Genomic DNA, 23,593 nt, shown 5'->3' on the forward strand with positions numbered 1-23,593 from the left:
GTCCTGGAAGACATGGTTAGATTTATGTCGCACATGCTGTATGTTATTATCCACTGTTAGATCTTGATGACATTTTTATGTAGAGGATGCTCCCAGTGTCATAGGTGAGCATCTGCTTTTATCTAATTTTGTACTGTATGTTGTTTAATTATACAATAAAGATGTGACTTGATATTGTGTTGATATTTTTGCTCAATAATAGATATTCACATCAAGGCAATAAGGAATATGTGGCAACTAGGAATGAGCGAATCGACTTCGAAGGAAACATCCGAAGTCGATTCACATAAAATTTTGTTTCAATACTGTACGGCGTGGGTGCTCCATACAGTATTAGAATGTATTGGCTCCGAGACTTTGTGTAATAACTTCATAAATTAATTTCTACTGTAAAACCCTACTTCTCGAACTAGCGTTCAGTTCCAAGTGGAACCTTGGAACCGAACCTATGTTCGGGAAATGTTTTTTTTTACAGTAGAAATCAATTTATGATGTTATTACGTGAAGCGAAGTAACAGTTTATCAGAGCCAATACATTCTAATACTGTACAGAGCGCTCGCCAGTGCGATTTGCTGGAGACTGAGGGAAGAGCGAGCATAGAACGTAACTGGGCTCGGCGCATGCCCAGTGACGTCGATGAAGCTCCTGCCCTCAGTCTCCAGCAAATCGCACTGGTGCAGCCCTCAGTGGGTACTGCGTCTGCGCGAGACTTCGCTCGGCCGTCAGGGAGGGGGAGGAGAGGGATGAGACGCTGTGGGCGGTTAGGGATTCAGGAGGAAGGCGTTTTGGGCACTGCAGGGGGGGTGTTACTGGGCACACAAAGTGGAACATAACGCCCCTCTGGGCACCTTCAGGATTAATTAGCATAATTTTAAAAGTCGTTTTTCAGCAAAACTACTGGACGGATTACAGTATAGAACACCAAAGCCGGTTCAAGGTAATCTGTGGAGCATGACTGGTTTAAAATCTGAATTTGTTTTATGAGAGCTGACAGAATCCCTTTAACAGAAGAAAATTGGCCATGATGTTCAATATGTGTCTTTACAGCCAGCCATAGTCATCCTCCTTGGCACTGGTCTAGTAAACGAGAAACCTGGATTGCTACGGACTGGCAGGGGTGCACCTAGGTTTTCTGCTGCCTGAGACAAAAACTGAAACGGTGCCCCCCCTGTCACTGCCTGCCCTGAGAGGTTTGAGAATATCAGATAGACTTACAGTATGTGAGTCTATCTGACAAGTCTTTCTGTTGTTGTGGGCAGGATCTCACCTCTCCCCAAGTTCTGCTCATTTGCTGTTTAGTGGCTCTATTTATGCCTGCCTCTCACTGCAGACATTGCGGTTGTTATTTCCTTCTGGAGTTTTAAGCTGGTCGTTAGAGGTTCTCCTGCTTCTTACTCATCTCAAGCTAAGTCCTCCTGTTTCTACATTGTGAGTGTGTTGTGTCTAGGTCTCAAGGAGACGCTCGTCCCTTCACGGTGGAAGATCCCGGCAGTCTCATCCCGGTTCCCTAACTTAGGGTTTGTGACAGTTTCAGCAGGTATTAGGTTCCGGTGTATGAGTTCTTCCATCATTAGGATTAGCTCATACTATCAGCAGTCAGGCAGAGGCTCAGGGATAACTTTGAGGTTACCACCCCCCTAAGTAGTCGGTGTTACTGTTGTACTTTGTTTATTTGGTGTTCTTCCTTTCCCCACTTACCATGACATTAACCGCCCTTACCGTCATTATTTTCCTTGCTCTGTGCATATATGGATACTGTGAATGCACTAGTGGATCGCATGCAGGGATTATCTTTGGAGGTAGCTGACTTCCGTCATTCTGTTGCGCAGCTTCGGGATTCTCAGGCATCTGGTTCAGCCAGTGGGAACCAGGTCGTCCTCCCAGATAGATTTTCTAGGGGAAGTGATAACTTTGTTCGCTTCAGAGAATCTTGTAAATTGTATTTTCGTCTGCGTCCGATCTCCTCTGGGGACGAGAATCAAAGAGTGGGGATTATTATTTATTTGCTGAAAGGTGATGCTCAGTCCTGGGCTTTTTCTCTGCCGATCATTTTCCAATCCCTCTGATCGGTGGATGAATTTTTCAGAGCCCTGGGCCTTATTTATGATGACCCAGACCGGGTTTCTCTGGCCGAATCTAAGCTGCGTAGCTTGAGTCAGGGAGAATGTTCTGCAGAGTCATATTTTTCAGAATTTAGGAGATGGGTGACTGATTCGGACTGGAATAACCCAGCACTCCGTAGTCAGGGGCTGTCTGAGAGACAAAAAAACGCTCTGGCATTCCATGAAAACCCTTATTCTTTACGGATTGAAAGACGCCTGAGAGAGAGATGCAAGGTTCCCCTCTCTCGGGATGCACTGTCATATGGGGAAACACTCTCTTCTGTCCCTCTGGGTTCTGAGTCACTTCAGCTAGTGTCTGGTGATAAGCCTATGCAGTTGGGACAGGTCTCTTCAGGCCCTGGTAATAGGAACCTCAGGGTTCAGAGAAGACTTTGTTTCTTCTGTGGAAAAGAAGGACATTTTATTAACGTTGGTCCTTATATTAAACCTCAAGGTACAAAAAAAAAAAAAAAAAGGGGGGTTCTAACTAATAGATCTAGTTCTCTTACTCTTGGTAGCGTAGATGGGGAGTCAGAAAAGGTATTTTTGTCTTTGGTGGCGCTAGATGTTGACAGTGGTTAACCTTGTTGATTATCAATTTGTTCAACGTCATGGTTTTAAAACAAGCGCATTAAACAAAGAGATATTTGTGATTGCTATGGAGTCCCCTCCTCTCTCACAAAAGTATCTGACTCATATGGTGCAGGATATTCATTTGAGGGTGGGTGATTCTCACGTTGAGTTCATTTCTTGTTTTGTGCTGAAGGGTTTACCATGGTTGATCAGACATAATCCTACCATAGATTGACGAGCAAGACAGATCAGTAAATGGAGTGATTTCTGTATTGTCAACTGTATCCACTAAGGTGTTACCTCCGTTTTTTTCTGATTTTTCGGACATATTCTCTGAGGGTGGAGATCAGGAGTTACCCCCTCACTGAGAGTATGATTGTCCGGTCAATCTTATTCCCGGAGCTAAATTGCCAAAGTCTCGGTTATATAATCTTTCTCAACCCAAAAGAGTAGCTATGCGAAAGTATATAACCGAGAGTTTGGCAAAAGGACATATTAGACCATCTAAGTCACCTGTGGCTCCCGTCTTCTTTTTGTTAAAAAAAAAAAAAAAGAAGATGGGTCCCTTAGACCGTGTTTAGATTTCCGGGAGCTAAATCTTATTACTGTCCAGGATCCTTATCCCCCTTCCCTTGATCCCGGATTTATTTGATCAAATTGTCGGAGCCAAGGTGTTTTCCAAGTTGGATTTAAGAGGGGCTTATAATCTGATAAGAATCAGGGAGGGGGAAGAATGGAAGACTGCTTTTAATACCCCTGAGGGCCACTTCGAGAACTTGGTCATGCCCTTTGGTTTGACTAATGCTCCTGCGGTCTTTCAGCACTTTATCAATTAAATTTTTCATCATTTGGTGGGGAGGTTTGTTGTTATTTACCTCAATGACATACTCATTTATTCGTCCGATATGGAGACTCATTATTTAAGACAAGTATTATTGATCCTCCGGGAGAATAAGTTGTATGCTAAGTTGTAAAAATGTGTGTTTGCTGTTGAGGAGCTGCAGTTCCTAGGTTACTTGCAGAGAGTGCTGATGTGGTTTTTGGGATTTACTAATTACTAAAGAAAATGTATCCTGAATTATTCCACTATTGTCAAGCCTTTAACTGATCTTACCAAGAAAGGTGTGGATTTCTCAGTCTGGTCGGAAGAGGCATTACATGGTTTTCCTGCAATAAAGAAATGTTTCGCTTTTGCTCCCATTCTGGTGCAACCCGATGTGTCGCAACCTTTCATTGTGGAGGTTGATGCATCAGAAGTGGGAGTCGAAGCTGTGTTGTTGCAGGGTCCTTCTCCTGGCAAATGGCGCCTTTGTCCTTTTTTTTTTCTAAAAAACTCTCTTCTGCCGAAAAAATTTTGAATGTTGGCAATAGAGAGTTTCTGGCTATTAAATTTGCCTTTGAAGAATGGCGCCATTGGTTAGGAGCAATTCATCCCATTACATTAATTACTGACCATAGGAATCTGGCTTACCTGCAATCAGCGAAGTGTCTGAACCCAAGGCAGGCCAGATGGTCGATGTTTTTTACCAGATTTAATTTTGTGGTCACTTATCTCCCTGGGGCCAAAAACGTCAAAGCGGATGCTTTGTCGCGTAGCTTTCCTGAGGGAGGGTTGGGAGATTCGGAGGATCCTGCTCCGATTTTGGCTGATGGGTTGGTGGTTTCGGCCCTTTATCCCAAACTTGAGGCGGAGGTGTTGGGAGCTCAAGGTGAGGCACCTAATTCCTGTCCTCTAGGGAGGTTGTTTGTTCTTTCTGGGCTTCGACACAAGGTGTTCAAGGAGCATCATGATACTGTCCTTGTGGGACACCCTGGGAGCAGATCCACTGTAAATCTTATTTCTCTGAGATTCTGGTGGCCAGGTTTAAGTAAAAGTGTGGAGGGCTATGTGGCAGCTTGTGAGACCTGTGCACGTGCCAAGGTGACTCATGCTCGGCCTTCAGGATCTCTTCTTCCTTTGTCCATCCCGTCCCTGGACGCATCTGTGCATGGACTTCATCACTGATATACCTAGTTTCTCTGGGAAGACTGTGATTTTGGTGGTCGTGGACCGCTTCAGTAAGATTGCGCACTTTATACCATTATCAGGTTTGCCCGATGCCAAAACTCTCGCTCAAGTGTTTATTGATAACATTGTGAAATTACACGGCATTCCGTCTGATGTGGTGTCTGATAGGGGGACGCAATTTGCTTCCAGGTTCTGGAAGGCATTCTGTACTTGTCTGGGAGTTCAGTTGTCTTTCTCTTCGGCTTTTCACCCTCAGTCGAACGGACAAACTGAGCGCACTAACCAGAACCTGAAACTTATTTGAGGTGTTTTGTCTCCAAGAATCAAGAAGAGTGGTCTTCATTTTTGTCTTTGGCTGAGTTTGCCTTGAATAACCGTAGACAGTAGTCCACTGATAAGTCACCATTTTTTGGTGCATATGGGTTTCACCCTCAGTTTGGTACTTTTTCTGGGACCAAGTCCTCTGGTATACCTGAAGAGGAGAGATTATTTTCCTCATTGTCATCTATCTGGCGGAAGATTCAAATCAATTTGAAAAAAATGGGTGAAAGATATAGCCGTATGGCTGACAAGAGACGTATGACTGGTCCGGACCTGTGTGTGGGTGATTTGGTGTGGTTGTCCACTAAGAACATTAAGTTGAAGGTACCCTCTTGGAAGTTGGGCCTAAGATTTATTGGTCCTTACAAGATCTTTGCCATTATTAATCCAGTTGCGTTCCGTCTTGAACTTCCGCAGGCTTGGAAGATCCATAATGTGTTTCACAAATCTTTGTTGAAAAACTATGTGGAACCTGCTGAACCATCTCCCTTGCCACCTCCTCCTGCTAGCGCTTCTCTAGTCTACTATCTTCCTCGACCATCAGTGCTCTCTTTTGAGTCCCAATATAAATGTTCCACTATCGCTAACTGGAACATTTATAATTATATACATTAAGTCTATTTATTATTAGTTAGTATTCGTTTTTACCACATGCGTTCCACCGTGGAACGCACCACTTCTGGTTTGTCTCCGAAACCAGAGGTGATGTTTATTAGGCGGTAATTTTGTATTATATATATCTGTGTACTACTGCTATTCTGGTTATTAACTTTGCTCCTGATGAAGGGGATTATTTGTCCTCCCCGAAACGCTTTGAGCCTTTTAACATTTGAATAAAAAAGATTGATGAAGAGTAGCTGTCCCACGTGCCGTATATTTCCATCTTGGTACGATTGGAGCGCTGACGTCTAATCTTCAACATACTACAGGCGATCCTGGCTGGGGGGTTGTGCTCCAGGTGTCTTGAGCTTTATCCTGGTGGCATGCCCCCTGTGAAGCGAGTTCATCAGGGTGTTTTCCCTGTTTTGATTTTAATATAACACGTATTAAGTGTATATTTAACCTTCTTATGCATATTTCCTCTCTTGGTACACCGGAAAAATAATATTATTATGATATAGCAAAACCAGCACTGTAGTTTTACTGGTACTCACCTGGGTGTCTCATAGATTCACCCTTGAGGCTTGTTCTTGGGCCATTATTATCTATCTTTCTTTGCTGAGAGTGGCGCTGTTAGTTGTTTGTAAGTCCTGTATTTGTTTTTATATGTAAGCGGGGTCGCCTTGAGACGTCTTATTTGACGCTTCAGCCGTTGATCTCCCAACTTTTATCACTTACCTGTTCATTAAGTGTGTAGCTCTGCTAGCACTGTTTCCAGATGCCTTCTCTATCACTTTCTACACAGTCAATGTTTTCTTTCTCCATCACCTCTGGTTCATTTCTACCTTTTGTGTACCCTGTACCTAGGGTTTTCTTTCTTCTCTAGCTCTATTTATTCCCTCCTCTCACTGCAGACCTTGCGGTTGTTATTTCCTTCTCGAGTTCTAAGCTGGTTGTTAGACGTTCTCCTGCTTCTTACTAATTTCAAGCTAAGTCCTCCTGTTTCTACTGTGTGTGTCTGTTGTGTCTAGGTCTCAGGGAGATGCTGGTCCCTTCACGGTGGAAGGTCCCGGCAGTCTCATCCCAGCTCCCTAACTTAGGGTTTGTGACAGTTTCAGCAGGTCTTCGGTTCCAGTGTATGAGTTCTTCCATCATTAGGATAAGCTAATACTGTCAGCAGTCAGGTAGAGGCTCAGGGATAACTAGGAGGTTACCATCCCCCTCCTCACTAGCTTTGGGGCCTAGTCTGTGTTACTATTGTACTTTGTTTATTTTGTGTTCTTCCTTCCCCACTTACCGTGACACCCTCATGCCAATTTCTTAACATAACCTCTTTGCCACAATGAAAGGCACTCATTGCACATGGCCCTTCCGCTGCCCCCCTCTTTCCCCTACCTGGTGCTGCCTGAGGCGATCACCTCACCTGGCCTCATTGGTGGCGTAACCCTACGGACTAGAAACGTATAATCTTAAGAAACTAGTCCAAGTCCTGTTTGGGACCCTACAATGGTCAGGTTCGAGTATGGAGGCCTCGTTTTGAGTGCTTCAGTACTTGCTGTAGAGCTACACACTGCCTAAACTGCTGGTGAGACGATCTGGGGAGTCAACACATACAACAATCATCCCTATTAGTGATACAAAGGACACTAACAGGTTAGCGATATGTGCAGGACATGAGTTGCCTGTCACTGTGTTACTCACTTTTGTGGCCAGCGGTTTAGACAGTAATGGCTGTGTGTTGAGTTGTTTTGAGGGCACGTAAGATTTACAGTGTTATACAAACTGTACACTGACTACTTTATATTGCATCAAAGTGTCATATCTTCAGTGTTCTCCCATGAAAAGATAGAATAAAATATTTACAAAACTGTGAGGGGTGTACTCACTTTTGTGAGATACTGTAAGCCTTCATCGAGTCCCATACACAAGTTGTTGTGGCTGTGCCCTCATTTACAGGCTTTTAAACCTTCTGGGGCATTTTTTACAATTGAATTGACTCATTTTGGGCTTCAAATAATTTTTTCAAGTGTTAAAAAAGGATGTTGTAAACTGTGACTTTGTTTTCTTTAAATCCCATCAGCTGACAGCTCGTGTATATCAGTTATCTCTGATCTCCTGACCTCATGAACACTTATTTAAACTATATTTTCTCTTTTTATTTTGATTAGAATGAGTGTGCACAAGGTCTGGAGATCAGGGCTCTATATGAGCTGTCAGCTGATGGGATTTAAAAAAAAAATGAAAGTCACAGCTTACAAACAGACTGATTTTATTTAACCCTTGTATCTCTGAAATGGCTGAATGTTTTTAATAAAGACCAATTAAAAAAAATACTTTTAGCCCAAAACAAGTAAAATGCAATAATAAAAAATGCCCCCATAGCCTTTAAGGTGAAGTATTCCATTATATCTGCCACTAGAAAGTAACCTATCAAAATGGATTAAGGAGCCACCCACTCCCTGAAACATAAACTAGGTCACTCAAATGCAACTGCACCTATATGGGTGAGTTATCTGATATGCTGTGGGTTATATAAACTACATGGAGAAACGCTTTGCGGCACACCTCTTAATCACTAAAGTCAGATGTTTTTTTTCAGTCTCATTGCCACAGGTGTATAAAATTGATTTTCCACCTGGAATCATTTCCATATATGAAAAGCAGGTCAACTAGGTCTATGTTCATACACGACACTTGTAATAATTATTGGCTTTGGGCCAATAAACTTATCCTGTGTTCCATAGCCTTGTCTATCCACAAATTTAATGGGGGTTGATAAGTGTATATGATATTAATTGTACAATAGACGTTCTCTGTGTTAAAATGGATTATTGTCCTGAAATACCCAATTCTGTTTTTAGCTTTTTATGTATTTAAAGGTCTAATGATTTTAAATATGTTCTTTACTAATGCAATTCTCCTCTCATAGGTCAGGAGTACACATATGCATGTATTATATGTGAGGGGAGTACTGAGGAGAACAGTTGTGTTATATTTGTGATTGGTCAGTCCCATGAACATGAGAGGAGCATTGTTAGGTATTCTGGACCTTACCATTATTTTTGTATAAAACCCAACTCCTAGCCATGCAGTCTGCCTTTCCAAACATTTCTGAAAGAATGTCTCGTTCTATAGAGCTCACTGAATTCAGTGTGGTACTGAAATAGGATGCCACTGTTGTAACAAGTCAATTTGTAAAATTTCTTCCTTCCTAGATATTCTACGATCAACTGTGAGTGGTAATAATTTTTAAGTTAAAGAATTCAAGAACTACAGCAGCTCAGCCATGAAGTGGAGACCACATAATGTTACAGGGCAGAGTCACCGACAGATGAGGTGCATAGTGCGTAATAGTTATACCACAAGAGAATTTAGACTAGAACCTTCAGAATCACAGGTGCAAATCCATGAAGCAAACTTAATTATAAAAACCAAGATGGCTGCACACCATTATACATACAAACAATAGAGCTAAGAAATGGGGGTCATTCTAAATAAAAGTAGTACAATACCGACTATAAATGAGTTAATGGAAGCTCTTAGCTCACATATTTGCCCAAACATGTGTCGGGCCCATCTACCAGGCATCAAGGTGGCTTCCGCAGATGGGTCCCTAACACTAAATATACTGCCTCTCTTTGGACTTATTTAAAGGGGTTGTCCAAGTTATATTTATTGATGACCTATCCTCAGGATAGGTCATCAATATCAGATCGGCGGGGGTCCGACACCCGGCACCCCCTCTGATCAGTGTCAGCGCTGCCTCCTCTTCACTGTTTACCTTCTAGCCGTTGCATCTGCAGTGGTGAGCAGGTGTAATTACACCCAAGCCGTCCCATTAATTTCAATAGGAAGGCTTGGGTGTAATTACACCTGCTCACCACTGCAGATGCAACAGCTAGAAGGTAAACAGTGAAGAGGAAGCAGCGCTGACACCGCGCACGCCTTCTCTTCAAACAGCTGATCGGAGGGGGGGCCGGGTGTCGGACCCCCGCCGATCTGATATTGATGACCTATCCCGAGGATAGGTCATCAATAAATATAACTTGGACAACCCCTTTAAGCCTACAATATTCAGGGCAGTGTAGAGACCAGCTACATACGTACTCTGCTCAGAAGTCCCAGGTAGATGGGCGTGTTCAGTCTAAAAGAGGCGCTACCCTCAATATATACCACAAGAGAATTTAGACTAGAGCCTTCAGAATCACAGGTGCAAATCAATGAAGCATACATAATTATAAAAACCAAGATGGCTGCACACCATTATACATACAAACAATAGAGCTAAGAAATGGGGGTCATTCTAAATGAAAGTGGTACAATACCGACTATAAATGAGTTAATGGAAGCTCTTAGTGCACATATTTGTTGAAACATGTGTCGGGCCCATCTACCAGGCATCAAGGTGGCTCCCACAGATGGGTCCCTAACACTAAATATACTGCCTCTCTTTGGACTTATTTAAGTCTACAATATTCAGGGCAGTGTAGGAACCAGCTACATACGTACTCTGCTCAGAAGTCCAAGGTAGATGGGCATGTTCAGTCTAAGAGAGGCGCTGGGTTCTGGGTTTGGCGACTGCCAGAACGTTAAAGATGCTATGGGTTTTCAGGGGTTGGCCTATGCCCCTTAGTTCCAAAGAAGGTAAATCTGAGGATAGGTGATCAATATCTGTGCACTGTACAACCCCTGTATCAGTCTTAAAACCATAACTTTTTCTTCTGTCTTGCAATCAGCACCCAATGAATGCAATCACTGAGTGCTGAGTTCTTGGCATGGGAATCGGGGTCCTTCTAAAGGGCTCCAGGCCTCTCATGTCCTGGCCACTAATACAATATAGATATATTAGTCTACAGGAGTTCTACAGTGCACAGTACAAGTGATCAAAAGATTGTAAGTTCCCTAAACCATTTGAAAAAGTGAAAAATAAAGTTCAATAAAGTCTTATAAAATATTTTTTTAAAAACTCTAATAAAAAGATTAACATAATTGGTATAATCCGCAACAACCCAGTCTATTGTCATCCCATTATCTAATCTGCATGCGTCACCCTCCCTCCTCCAAAAATGTGAATAAAAAAATTATCAAAAAGGACCGTTGTATCCCAAAATGGTATCAATAAAATCTATAGCTTGCCCTGCAAAAAATTAGCCCTCACACAGCTCAGTGAACAGAAAAGTAAAAAAAAGTTATGGATGTCAGAATATGGCAGGAGCATTTACATTTTTTTTTAAAGTAGTAAAACATGATCATATAACTTTGATAATCATAGTGACCCGTAGAATGTAAAAACATCAATATAACCATGCATTGAACACTAAAAACTAAAGCCTAAAAACAATGGCGTATTGCATTGTTTTTGCAAACTGTAATCCCAATATTTTTTCAAAAATTACAATTGGAGTGGATGTCTTCGGACCCTGGACAGTTATTGCTCGAAGAAATCGTGGAGGTCAAGCCTATAATAAACGTTGGGCAGTAATGTTCACCTGTCTATCCGTTCGTGCAGTACACATTGAGGTAATTGAGCTTGTAATGGAGCTTGTAACGAGTTGGAGATCATCAAGGCACCAGTTTGAATCTCAAAGTAAGCGGCTGTGTATGGAGTTTTAATCCGCCTTACTCTTCACATATGGGTGGATCATGGGAAAGGATGATCGGAATCGCCAGACGAATCTTAGATTCTATGCTAATGGACTCTAGATCTGTCGAACTGACGCATGAAGTCTTGGCTACTTTCCTTGCAGAGGTAACAGCGATAGTAAACTCAAGACCTCTGGCTCCTGTCTCTTCTGATTCTGAATCCCCACATATTTTAATGCCAGCCACCTTATTGACCCAAAAGATAGGAAATATTCCTGTGCCATCTGGCATTTTCAAAGAGCACAACCTTTATAAGTTTCGGTGGAAGCAGGTACAACATCTTGCCAGTCAGTTCTGGAAAATGTGGAGAAGAGAGTACCTCTGCCTCCAGCAAGAACGCAGGTGGCAAGAACCAAGCCCTAATTTAAAGGAAGGAGATTTTGTTCTGTTAAGAGACAAACAAGTTGATTATCTGCCTACTGGACTTATTACTAAAGTCGTTTCCAGTTAGGATGGGAAGGTTTGTAAGGTGGAAGTAAGAACCGCGAGAGGTGGAGTAATCAAGACCTTCTTCCGCCCTGTTACAGATGTTGTGTTACTCATGCCTGTAGAACTTCCATGTTGAGATCCCTTCTACTAAAGATGCTCAACATTTTCTAAGACTGGTTTCCAGTACCAGCTCTATGGCCGGAACTGAAGACTTATCCTTTTTTTATTTGAATAATGTTCATTGCATGTTTCCTTTTCAGGTAGATGGACATTATTTGCATCTGCAAGCTATTGTTATTTTATACAATTCCATTGTATGCATATATATAGTGGTATCTACCGATACCAGACGGGGAGTGTTCTGTTCCAGTATCTTGCATTGTGTATTGGTATGCTCCCCCCCCCCCCCCCCCCGTTTTCTAGTTAGTTTAGCCTAGCCACTCCCTGTTTCCCCAATGATGCCTTGCTCATAGTGTGCTCATCTTTCTGAGTAGCAGCATCCATCTTCTGAGCTAGGAGTTATTGTTAGCATAATTATTTTACCATCTAGATTACCCTGCAACATCTTGTAATACAATCTCCGGATTAAAAGGCTACTTGATTAACGCCTGGTTGTCTGATGCATAATCTGTAAGTGGAGAAAGTCAAATTCAACAAGTCACTCTCGTGCGCATAGAGGTTGCTCTACACAGGTGCGTGATTGTATATAGCTGACTTTCAAAACACCACAAGTGTCCTCAACATCTTAGTATTTAGTAGTGCACACCTATTTTTTTTATTATATGCACTGTGAGTTTTAACCTGCCTCATTTAGGTGTTGCAGTGCCAAGTGTGAACAGTCCGCAGGACCTTTTGTATTTTCGTGCAGAAAATCAGCAGTCTAATACAGTACCAGCTAAATAGATGAAAATATTCAAAATCTCATTTACACAGTGCAGCATTTACTGTGCAGAAATTGACCTGAAGTGTAGATTTTGACATTTCTAACATGTCAATTGATTATGAGGATTTTCCAGTGCAGATATGACCCTTTGCCATGCAAAGGGAGAGATCTAGGGCATATCTGTGTCAAAAGTTGCAAGTAAAACATGCAAATTTTGGTGCAGAAAGGCAGCAAAATCAGCAGGAATATCTGCATAAACTACACTGTCATGTGCATGTAGCCTTAGGCTGTTTTCGACATGATCTTTGTCAAACTTTGAAAGACTTTAATAAAAATGTGGGTTGAGAAGTGACTGGGCACATAGATCGGCTCAACAGTCTTTAAAGGGGTTGTTCAAGAATAACCCAGAGTTCTGGTTCTGCACACTGGCTCCGGCGTCTCCATCTTCTGGCTCGTGGCTTGTTTACTTCCTGCCGGGCATGGGTACCGGCTCCGCTCCAGCCAATGACTGGCTTCAGCGGGGACCTGTCCACAAAAGACAGTGAAGTGGGTTGTCCAGTGAAGGTTGCACAACCCTTTCAATAGGAGGTGACAGATTCACGTTAATAGTACACTAATACCTTGGCAACTATCCCACCCAGAGTGCAGTTGCACGTCTCCACTACACTTACGAGAGCTGGGACTGGGCTTCAGATATGATAGGTTAGGCTGTTTTTCTATTATAACTTATGACAATGTATTTTTTTATTTAACCACCTCCCATCTGCCCATAGACTATAAACGTCCGGGAGGTGGATCTCTATCTCCTAATGGACGTTTTAAAACGTCCTTTCAGAGATCGCAGCTGCACGCTAATCGTGCAGCTGCTGATTGGGTTGCCCGCTGTCAGTGACAGCAGGGCAACCCAGAGAGAAGGCAGGGACAGTTCCCAGGTGTCCCTGCCTTCTGGATCGCTGCATACACAGCGCTCACCGCGCTATGCGCTTCCTGTTCCGGCCCGGCGGTCATGTGACCGCCGGGACCGGGGAGTGCAGGAGCTGTGTGAGGTCTTTCAGAGGCCTCGATCAGCCCTGCACTGATGCTGTACAGCGCAGTATTGCGCTGTACAGCCTCTCTGGGGTGTGTATTTCCACTGTAACTGGGGCTACTATGTCAGCCCCAGTTACAGGAGAAATCAACAGTGAAAAAATAAAAGAAAAAGTGAAGTAAATGTCCCCCAGAGGTCTTGTATGACCTTATGGGTAACGAAAAGTGTAAAATAAAAATAAATAAATAAAGGGTTGAAAAAATAAAATAAAAAAAAGTTTCACATGTAAAAAAAAAAAAAAAGCCCCCAAGTAAGAAATATAAAAAAAATGTTAAAAATAGAAAAAATAAAATAGACATATTTGGTATTGCCGCGTCCGTAAAAACCAGCTCTATAAAAATATCACATGACCTAACCCCTCGGGTGAACACCGTAATAAAAAAAAAAAAAACTGTGTCAAAACAAGCCATTTTTGTCACCTTACATCACAAAAGGTGCAACACAAAGTGATCAAAAACGCGTATGTCCCACAAAATGGTACCACTAAAACCGTCACCTCACCTCATCCCGCAAAAAATGAGCCCCTACATAAGAAAATCTCTCAAAAAATAAAAAAAACTATAGCTCTTAGAACATGGAGACACTAAAACATCATTTTTTTGGTTTCAAAAATGCTATTATTGTGTAAAACTTTAATAAATCAGAAAAAGTATACATATTAGGTATTGCCACGTCCGTAACAATCTGCTCTATAAAAATGTCACTTGACTGAACCCCTCAGGTGAACGCTGTAAAAATAAATAAATAGAAACTGTGCTAAAACAACCCATTTTTTGGTCACCTTGCCCCATAAAGTGTTATAATGAATGATCAAAAAATCATATGTACCCAAAAATAGTACTAATAAAACTGGCACCTTATCCCCTAGTTTCCAAAATGGGGTCACTTCTTGGGAGTTTCTACTGTAAGGGTGCATCAGGGGGCTTCAAATGGGACATGGCATCTAAAAACCACATGGAGTTCCTTTCTTCTGCGCCCTGCCATGTGCCCATACAGCAGTTTATGACCACATGTGGGGTGTTTCTGTAAACCGCAGAATCTGGGTAATAAATATTGAGTTTTGTTTGGCTGTTAACCATCGATGTGTTAAAGAAAAAATTTGATTAAAATTGAAAATCTGCCAAAAAGTGAAATTTAAAAATGTGATCTCCATTTTCCTTTAATTCTTGTGGAACGCCTAAAGGGTTACCAAAGTTTGTAAAATCGGTTTTGAATACCTTGAGGGGTGTAGTTTCTACAATGGGGTCATTTATGGGGGTATCCACTATGTAGGCCCCACAAAGTGACTTCAGACCTGAACTGGTCCTTAAAAAGTGGGTTTTGGCAATTTTCTTAAAAAATTGAAGAATTGCTTCTAAACTTCTAAGCCTTCTAACGTCCTGAAAAAATAAAATGACATTTCCAAAATGATGCCAACATAAAGTAGACATATGTTAAGTAATAAATATTTTATGAGGTATCACTTTCTGTTTTAAAAGCAGAGAAATTTAAATTTAGAAAATTGCGAATTTTTCAAATTTTTGGGTAAATTTGGGATTTTTTCATAAATAAAAGGTGAAATATTTTGACTAAAATTTATGACTATCATGAAGTACAATGTGTCACGAGAAAACAATCTCTGAATGACTTGGATAAATAAAGGCGTTCCAAAGTTATTACCACATAAAGTGAGATATGTCAGTTTTGCAAAATTAGGCCTGGTCAAGAAGGGGGCAAATGGCCCAGATGGCAAGTGGTTAAAAATAAAAATGAGGTTTATGGGACTTGATTACTTTATTGATTTTTGTTCTCACTGCTCATTTTCCATATAAATGAAGCTGCCGTTGAAGTTCCTAGGAAAAAAAAACTCTTTTGACCCATTACAACAGTCACTAAAAGGGTTTTATTGCATCTAGCAGCAGTGGCCAATGCAGGTAGCGGCACTGTGTGGGAAGATTGTGAAGGCTGATGTTTTTATGCTGCTCTAGAAGGAGGTCTCTTAATTATCACCATAAAAAGATGTATTGCTACTTATTAAAGGGGGTTCCGCCAGGATGGGTGTTAAAGTAGGGGAGGGGGGGGGGGGGGGAAGATTCACTTGTCACGAGTGTTGCAGGTCCTGCACTGAGCTCAGGTTTCCGCTGGAACCTTTGTAATGTGAGGCCATTGATTGGCTGGCATTGGTTAAAGTGTACCCATCATAATTTTTATTTTATTTGCTAGTTTATTAGATCTAGGCATTTATACCTGACCAAGTCTGTCATTGATTGCCAAAAGATCTGTAATTACCTTATAATAACAGCTTTCATTAATGCCCCCTGACCCTTTCCACTGGTGCCTTAACCCCTTAGTGACCAAGCCTGTTTGGGCCTTAATGACCAAGCTAAATTTTGGAACTCTGACATGTGTCATTTTAGCTTAGAATAACTTTGTAACGGTTTTGCACATCAAAGTAATTCTGACATTGTTTTCTCGTCACATATTGTACTTTACTTAGCTGGTAAAATTCTGCCGATAAAATATGCATATCTTTATTTAAAAAAGTGAAAATTTATGAAAATTTTTAAAAATTGGCACATTTTCCTATTTTCAACTGCAATATTTCACATACATACATAAATACTATTCAATATTTATATCAGAAATATATTTCCACATCTTTACTTTCTGGGGGCCATATTGGTGCTGGGGGCATAATTTGAACTTCTCTCTCCTCTCCTGAGGAGAGATACCTTACTGAGAGCAGCGGTGAGCGGCCGGCTTTCAGTCTGCACATGTGCCGGGCCGCCTTCTTTCTTGAGGGTAAGGGGGGTGAGGATCGGGACCCAGCTTAGGGCCAGAAGTACTTAGGGACCCGATCGCTGCACTGGAGACTTTCTCCCTCCTCTCTTACATGAGAGGAGGGAGAAAGTTTAGTGCGGGCAGCTCCGCTGCCGGCATTTTCTGTGATCGCCGTGATAAAGTGTATCACGGCGATCATGTGATCAGAGACCGCTTGTCACGGTCTCTGATCACTGCCCCGAGCTACAGTGCTTGATTTTATCGCTAACTTGGGCTGAAGTGCCGCCGTAAAAAGGCGGCGCTCCAGCCCAAGGCCCCTTAGGGACCGCTGTAAAAACACGTATGGGTGGTCACTAAGGGGTTAAAAGGCCATTGCTAGGGCTTTTTGGTCTTCCCTTTAGTGTAAACAGAAGGCAGAGGAGTGGTCCTCCACATTGCATGCCTGCATTAGGCTTCAGAGTGAGGAGGTGTGTTTCTCAGTAATCCAATCTGATTGGCTGGCAGGGAGCTGCTGGATACAGCAAATGTGTATGGGAAGTGAGGAAAAGCAGTTTAGGCCTCAGAGAAGAGGAGTCATATTGAGAAGATCTTCATATTGTAGGATTCAAACAGCCATAACTAAGAGAAAAGCTTAAGGAAACAGTGGTATGTGAAGAAACTAAAGATTGCTTTATGCATAATGTTGCAGCAGCAGTAACATATGTTAAAATGTAGTTACAGTTACAATTTAAGTGCACAAAGTCATACTTCTGGTTCAGCTCCGAATTGGAAGCGATGGAGTTGCGTGCTTAGCAGTGGATCCAGAGCGCTCGTGACAGGCGAGTCTTTATTTAGGTCGGGGATAACTTCTTTTGGCATGATCAAAACATTTTGTTGTAAAAATGTAAAAAGATTTCCTATTAAGGCTTATGGTTCTTCTCATGTCGTCGAAGATTCCGTTTCTGTGCGTAACATTTTCCACATTCGGAACAAGAAAACAGATTTTCACCGGTGTGAAATTTCTGATGAGCAGTAAGCTCTGGTTTCCATGTGAAACTTTTTCCACAAATTAAACATGAGAACGGCTTCTCAACCAGATGGGTTCTGAGATGCGTTCTAAAATCTGATTTGTCTTCAAAACTTTTCCCACATTCAGAACAGGAAAATGGTGCTTCCCCATGGTGAATTTTGCGATGTTTGATAAGACCAGAGTTCTCCCTAAACAGTTTCCCACACACAGAACAAGAATAGGGTTTCTCCCCAGTGTGAATTCTCTGATGTATAACAAGAAGAGACTTGCTGGCAAAACATTTCCCACACTCATTACACAAAAAAGGTTTTTCCCCAGTGTGAGTTCTTTCATGCCTCGTAACCTCTGATTTGGTTGCAAATGGTTTTCCACAGAAGAGGCATGAGAACGGCTTCTCTCCAGTGTGAATTCTCTGGTGCTGTACAAGAGCCGACGAGTTGGTAAAGCATCTACCGCACTCAGAACAAGAAAAAGGCTTTTCCCCTGTGTGAATTCTCTGATGTAATACAAGATGGGTTTTACGCGCAAAGCACTTTCCGCACTCGGAGCAGGCATATGGTCTCTCTCCTGTGTGAACCCTCTCGTGTTGAACCAGTTTTGATTTGTGTGAAAACGCTTTTCCGCACTCAGAGCAAGAAAATGGCTTCTCTTTCGTGTGACTTCTCATATGTTCAATAAGGCTGGCCCTCATCACAAACTGTTTCCCGCATTCAGAACAAGAGAACAGATTGACCCCTGTGTGAATCCTTTGATGTATACCTAGACTAGACTTCTCTGCATAACATTTTCCGCACTCTGAACAAGAGAACGGCTTCTCCCCTGTGTGATTCCGCTCGTGTCTTACAAGGTGATGTTTGTTTGTGAAGGATTTTCCACATGCAGTACAAGGAAATGGCTTCTCACCAGTGTGCAGTCTTAGATGCGTCACAAGATGGCGCTTGTGAGCAAAGCACTTCCCACACACAGGGCAAGGAAACGGTTTCTCTCCTGTGTGAATTCTCTCATGTTCCACAAGGTTCGATCTGTACGGAAACCATTTGCCACACTCTGAGCATGAAAATCTTTTCTTGCTTGCGTGAATTTTCTCATGTTCATCAAAACTGGCCTTATACTCCAAACACATCCCACGATCAGAACATTGGAAGTGTTCTTTTGTGTGCATACTCTGATGGTCAATACAGTTTGCATTCACTAAAATAGTCTTGCTGCTTTGTAGACCTGTGGAAGCCACAACAAAAATAGTTGTTCACTTCATTCCGCACCAACCTCAGTGATAAAAAAAATAAGTAGCATATCATGGTGGATTTCACCTACAATGAAAGGGTTTTATACTAATTTTATATTTATTATCTATCCAGTGGCCCCCAACCCCATGATCACCAAAATGGGGGTCCAGCCAGAGTCCTTTTTCACTGTGTGTGGTAAGGAAGAAGTTGACTGTAGTGCCAGTCGAGCATGTATGCTGCCACTCCATTCAAAGTATATGGAGCTGACCTGGTCAGCTTCACAACTTACTGCTGTGATGCAATGAAGAAGAGACCCCTGACGTAGAGATTGGTGGGGGGTGGACAACCAGCACCTGTGGATAGGTGATCAATATCAATTGTGGAAAATCCCCTTTAATGTAGGCCTCTCATAATCCTTCATCCGTTTTAAGGACGTTAAGCAAGTAAATGTCTCACCATACACTGGTGTCATATTTGGCTGCCTATGTCCTAGACTGAATAAACTGTAGAAATGTGTTGCTTCCTCACAGCTTCCATTAGCCTGATCGGATGCTCACTGAAAGTTTCAGTACCAAGACAACCCAGGGTTCAAGACAAGTTGCCAAATTTATTGTAACTATTAAATTGGTAAAGCGTTGGACAACATCATGAGACTTCTGAACTAAAAAGGGTCCGGGCACCACTACTGACATCTGTTTCGGTGAATAATTAAATGACCATCTGATGACACTAGGTGGTGTAATTTTTCGATTATTCTGACTAGAAATTTACGAATGAATTGCCAAGTGGGTGTTACCAGTTGGGGTGTGTCCCTGCCCAGTTTACAACGGCAAATTAATGTTGCCATTAGCAGACCGTACAGAGACACACCTATTAGACAAAGTGACATCCAGTTCAATTCATTCATACATATTCAAAAGGAATAGTAGAAGAATGGTGCAAATGCAGAGCTCTAAGAAAAAAATGCTCTAGAATAAATCTTCAATCACTTGACCTGGCCAGAGCCAGTGCCAATCATCTTGAAATGTCAATTAGCAGCTATACATTTTAGTAAAAGATTCCCCCAAACTGATGAACATCTTAGGTTGTGAAAGGGAATTGCAGAATGCAGAACTATTTTCTGTCCCTATACTCACCTAGGCTGACAGTGTCAGGATATTTCTCGCTCTCATACTGTTGACCATCCCCCACAGCCATTAATTTGTCATCTTCGATATCTTCAACTTTGATAATAATCAGGTCTTCATACTAGAGTAGGCAAGCACAGTTGATAATGGGTGTGATGAAATGACATGCTCTGACAGCTCAGTTTGTGACCCTTAGGGTCCATTCACACGTCCGTATGTTTTAATCCGCATCCGTTCTGCAAATTGCGGAAAGGAATGCGGACCCATTCATTTCAATGGCCCCGCAGAAAATGTGGAAAGCACTCCGTGTGCTTTCTGCATCCGTTGTTCCGTTCTGTTAAGCGGATCCGCAAAAAAGATAGAGCTTGTCCTACTTTTGTCAGCAGAATGCGGTCCGTCGTCCCATTGTAGTCAATGGGTCCGCATAAATGCGGATGACATGCGGAATGCATCAATATGTCATCCGCAATTGCGGATCCGTTTACAGGAAATACAGAAATAAAAATTAAGGCCAGCCCCCTGTGACATGTGAGTCTGTTCCTCTGAAAGTAGTGTTTGCAGGATCACAGTCAGGCATCAGTATGTCTGTAGAAGTACAAAAACTGATCATCTTAATCCAAGAGCGCCTGTCCCTACGGGACACGAGAAGTGAAAGTTACCAGGACCGTGTCCAGAAGGATCGGTCATGGGAAGAGATTGGGAAGGAGCTGTGCCCTACTGCATGGTCATCAGGGGACTCAAAGAAGAAAGAAAACATTAGTGAGTAATGACATTTACATTATATTTGTACCCACAAATCCTCATGTATGCCTCCCAAGAAATATGGACTGTAAGCGGGCCTATATGTCCTGGAGCATACTGTCTTATACTAATATGATCAAATGAGTACAGGATAGCAGTACAGCGGGTAGCCTAATGTGCACAGCACACAATATGTGCTAACTTAAATCAACCCCTCTTTGCAAATAATAGAATTCACTGCTCAGTGCATCTGTATGTAATTTTTGAATTGCATACTTTGAATTTACACCCTCCTGCAATGCATTTTGCTACCTGTTGCATAGCAATGGAGCTCAGTGCAGCTGCATCTGTATGTACTTTTTACCTTACATTAGCAATCCTGTTCTGTCTATTCCTGAATGCACTATCCCTCTCTCACACGTAGTGTTATTCCCACTAGGGAGATGCTCCCATGAAATGGCTATTATATGTAAATTTATGTTTGCATATAAAAAAAATCTTATATGTACTAATATATATATATATATATATATAAAAAATCTTCACTGAAAGCCATTAAAAAGTGATGGTATTCATGTCGGGACCAGTTTAGAAGAGAGCTCAACCAAAGACAACGGAGAGGTGATGGATCTCTTGTGAAAAAAACATACTTGTACACATCTCAGCTTCAATTTTTTAAGCCTATCATGGATTTGCGATCCTAAGTAAATTTTATTTATATTAAACCCCTTAGGGCTCTTTCACGCGAGCGGATGCCGTGCGGGTAATCCGCTGCGTAAAAGACTGCCAAACCCCTCATGATTGTTAATGCTCTGTGCCTCTGTGATATTTTTACTACAAAAGCACAGTGAGATAAAGTTGTCACTGTGATTTTTTTGCAAAAAGGTCACATTATCAATCCATGTCCGGAACAGGGCCTGGCACTCTTTCACGCAGCAGATTACCCGCACGGCATCCGGTCATGTGAAAGAGCCCTTAAGCCAAGTTTGTGACAGTGGTGATCAGAACATTGTAATCTGTAAAAAAAAAAAAAATATATATATAAAATTATTTTTAACACAAAGCAGATAATCGAGAAGGTAGCATTCCTTCCCGAAAATCTGCTGATCAATAGAGGAGGAGACAGGTACATTTACATTGCACCAATCTCCTCCAGCCCCTCCACAGTAGAGAGAGGAACAAGTGCTTCCGTAGTGTTTCTGTCAGTGCCTTCGCACAGCAAAAATTTCAAACTAGTTCTATTTTTGAAAGGGTTTTTCCGGGTTCAGAGATGAACCCGGTCATTCCTCCAGGCAGCCCCCCTGACTTGAGCATCGGAGCAGTTCATGCTCCAATGCTCTCCTTTGCCCTGCGCTAAATCGCGAAGGGCAAAAGCATTTTCCAGAGTTCCGGGGACAAACCGGGCTCTCCATGGGGCTGCCAGGAAGCCCGGTGATGTCACCGGCACTGATGGGCAGGCTTTAGCACTGCCCTAGCCTGTAAAACGGCTAGGGCAGCGCTAAAGCCCACCCATCAGAGCCGGTTACGTCACCGAACACACTGCAGGGCAGAGGCTTCCCCCCAGCAGTGTGTTATTGTAAACAAAAGAGCCCTTGCCCTGCGTGATCTAGCACAGGGCAAGGGAGCGCATCGGAGCATGAGATGCTCCGATGCTAACATCAGGGGGGCTGCCTGGGTAAAATTATGGGTATGCCCGGGTTCAGCTCTGAACCCAGACAACCTCTTTAACGGTGCAGACGGATCATGTACCCATTCAAGTTGAATGGGTCTCGATCCGTCCCAGTTGCCGCATGGCTGTTCCCCGTGCATTGGGGACCTCGAATTGCATTCCCCAATGCACGGAACTGCTGCAAAACGTCTGGTTATGCTGATGTTCTATACTTACCTTGTCTGCAAAGAAGTTTATTATTTGTGGATTGCGGGCCTGATTACGTCTGGTGTTGACCTTGTTTAAAGCTGAACCCAGACATATCCTATTTTTTATTAAAAAAATGGAACTTGTTTGTGTTTAGCTGTGAACCCAGACACCAATTTTAATTAACATTAAAATTATTTTATAATTTTTTAAAGACGTAATTAGAAATGAGGTATTAAGAAGGTATTTACACCAAATTATTATAAAAAATTTGATTTTACAAAATACCTCAGCCCGCTAGCTCACGTCAAGGGTCCTCATTCTCTTGCAAGTCCCTAATCTAAAGTAACAATTTTTTGGCGGAATGGATCGTCGGATGCGGATCGTGGATCCCATTCAAGTGAATGGGTCTGCGATCTGCATGCGGCTGCCCCACGGTCAGTATCCGTGCATTGCGGACCATGTGCAAGAGGCTTGTAACATCTTTTATTTATTTTTTTGGTACCCTAAAACCATATATTCCTCCTTCCATTTTTTGGGGGGAAACACGGAAGGGATTCGGATGCACATTTGTAAAAAAACAGAAGGTATTTGCGGAAACACGGATCCGCAAAAAACGGAACGTATATCTGTAAAGGAAAAATACGGACATGTGAATGGACCCTTACATTTACACATCCGCAACGTGTTTTGCGGATCCACAAAACACGGACAGCGGCAATGTGCGTTTCGCATTTTGTGGACCGCACATTGCCGACACTAATAGAATATGCCTGTTCTTGTCCGCAATTGCGGACAAGAATAGGACATGTTCTATTTTTTTGTGGAACGGAAGTGCGGACCCGGAAGTGCGGACCCGGAAATGCGGGTCCGCAATTCCGTGTCCGGGCAGCATGATGTGCTGCCCCATAGAAATGAATGGGTCTGCAATTCCGTTCCGCAAAATGTGGAACGAAATTGTGGAAGTGTGAGCCTTAGTTCCATAAACACTCACTGAAGCTAAATTGGTATCAGTTGGACATAAATTTAGCATGAATGAGCATTTATGAGTCGTTAGAAAAGTCAAGATGAGGGCTGTCGTGCACTTAGATAATGACTGTGGAGGAGAAGAAACAGCCTGCAGATATAGTGAAACTGAAAGCTGTAGAGGAAAAATTGTTGACATTTTTAAAGGGGTTTTCTGAGATTCTGATACTGATGCCCTATCCTTAGAATAGGTCATCAATAT

The 23,593-nt window shown here is 42.3% G+C and overlaps 1 protein-coding gene across 4 annotated transcripts in view; it reads right to left on the bottom strand.

Moving 5' to 3' along the window:
• Positions 1 to 17,046: 17,046 nt before the first annotated feature.
• LOC122940052 (gastrula zinc finger protein XlCGF26.1-like) overlaps positions 17,047 to 23,593 on the bottom strand; it is a 33,112-nt gene continuing 26,565 nt past the window's right edge. For all 4 annotated transcript variants that reach the window (XM_044296368.1, XM_044296366.1, XM_044296367.1 and 1 more), the window contains 2 exons: positions 19,779 to 19,890; positions 17,047 to 18,634 (listed from right to left, as the gene is read on the bottom strand). In XM_044296368.1, the coding sequence (XP_044152303.1) occupies positions 17,307 to 18,634; positions 19,779 to 19,890 (1,440 nt within the window). In that variant the 3' untranslated portion in view covers positions 17,047 to 17,306. The remainder of the gene's footprint in view (positions 18,635 to 19,778; positions 19,891 to 23,593) is intronic.

This window comes from Bufo gargarizans, chromosome 6 (assembly GCF_014858855.1).
Source record: "Bufo gargarizans isolate SCDJY-AF-19 chromosome 6, ASM1485885v1, whole genome shotgun sequence".
In the NCBI taxonomy this organism is placed as follows: Eukaryota; Metazoa; Chordata; class Amphibia; order Anura; family Bufonidae; genus Bufo; species Bufo gargarizans.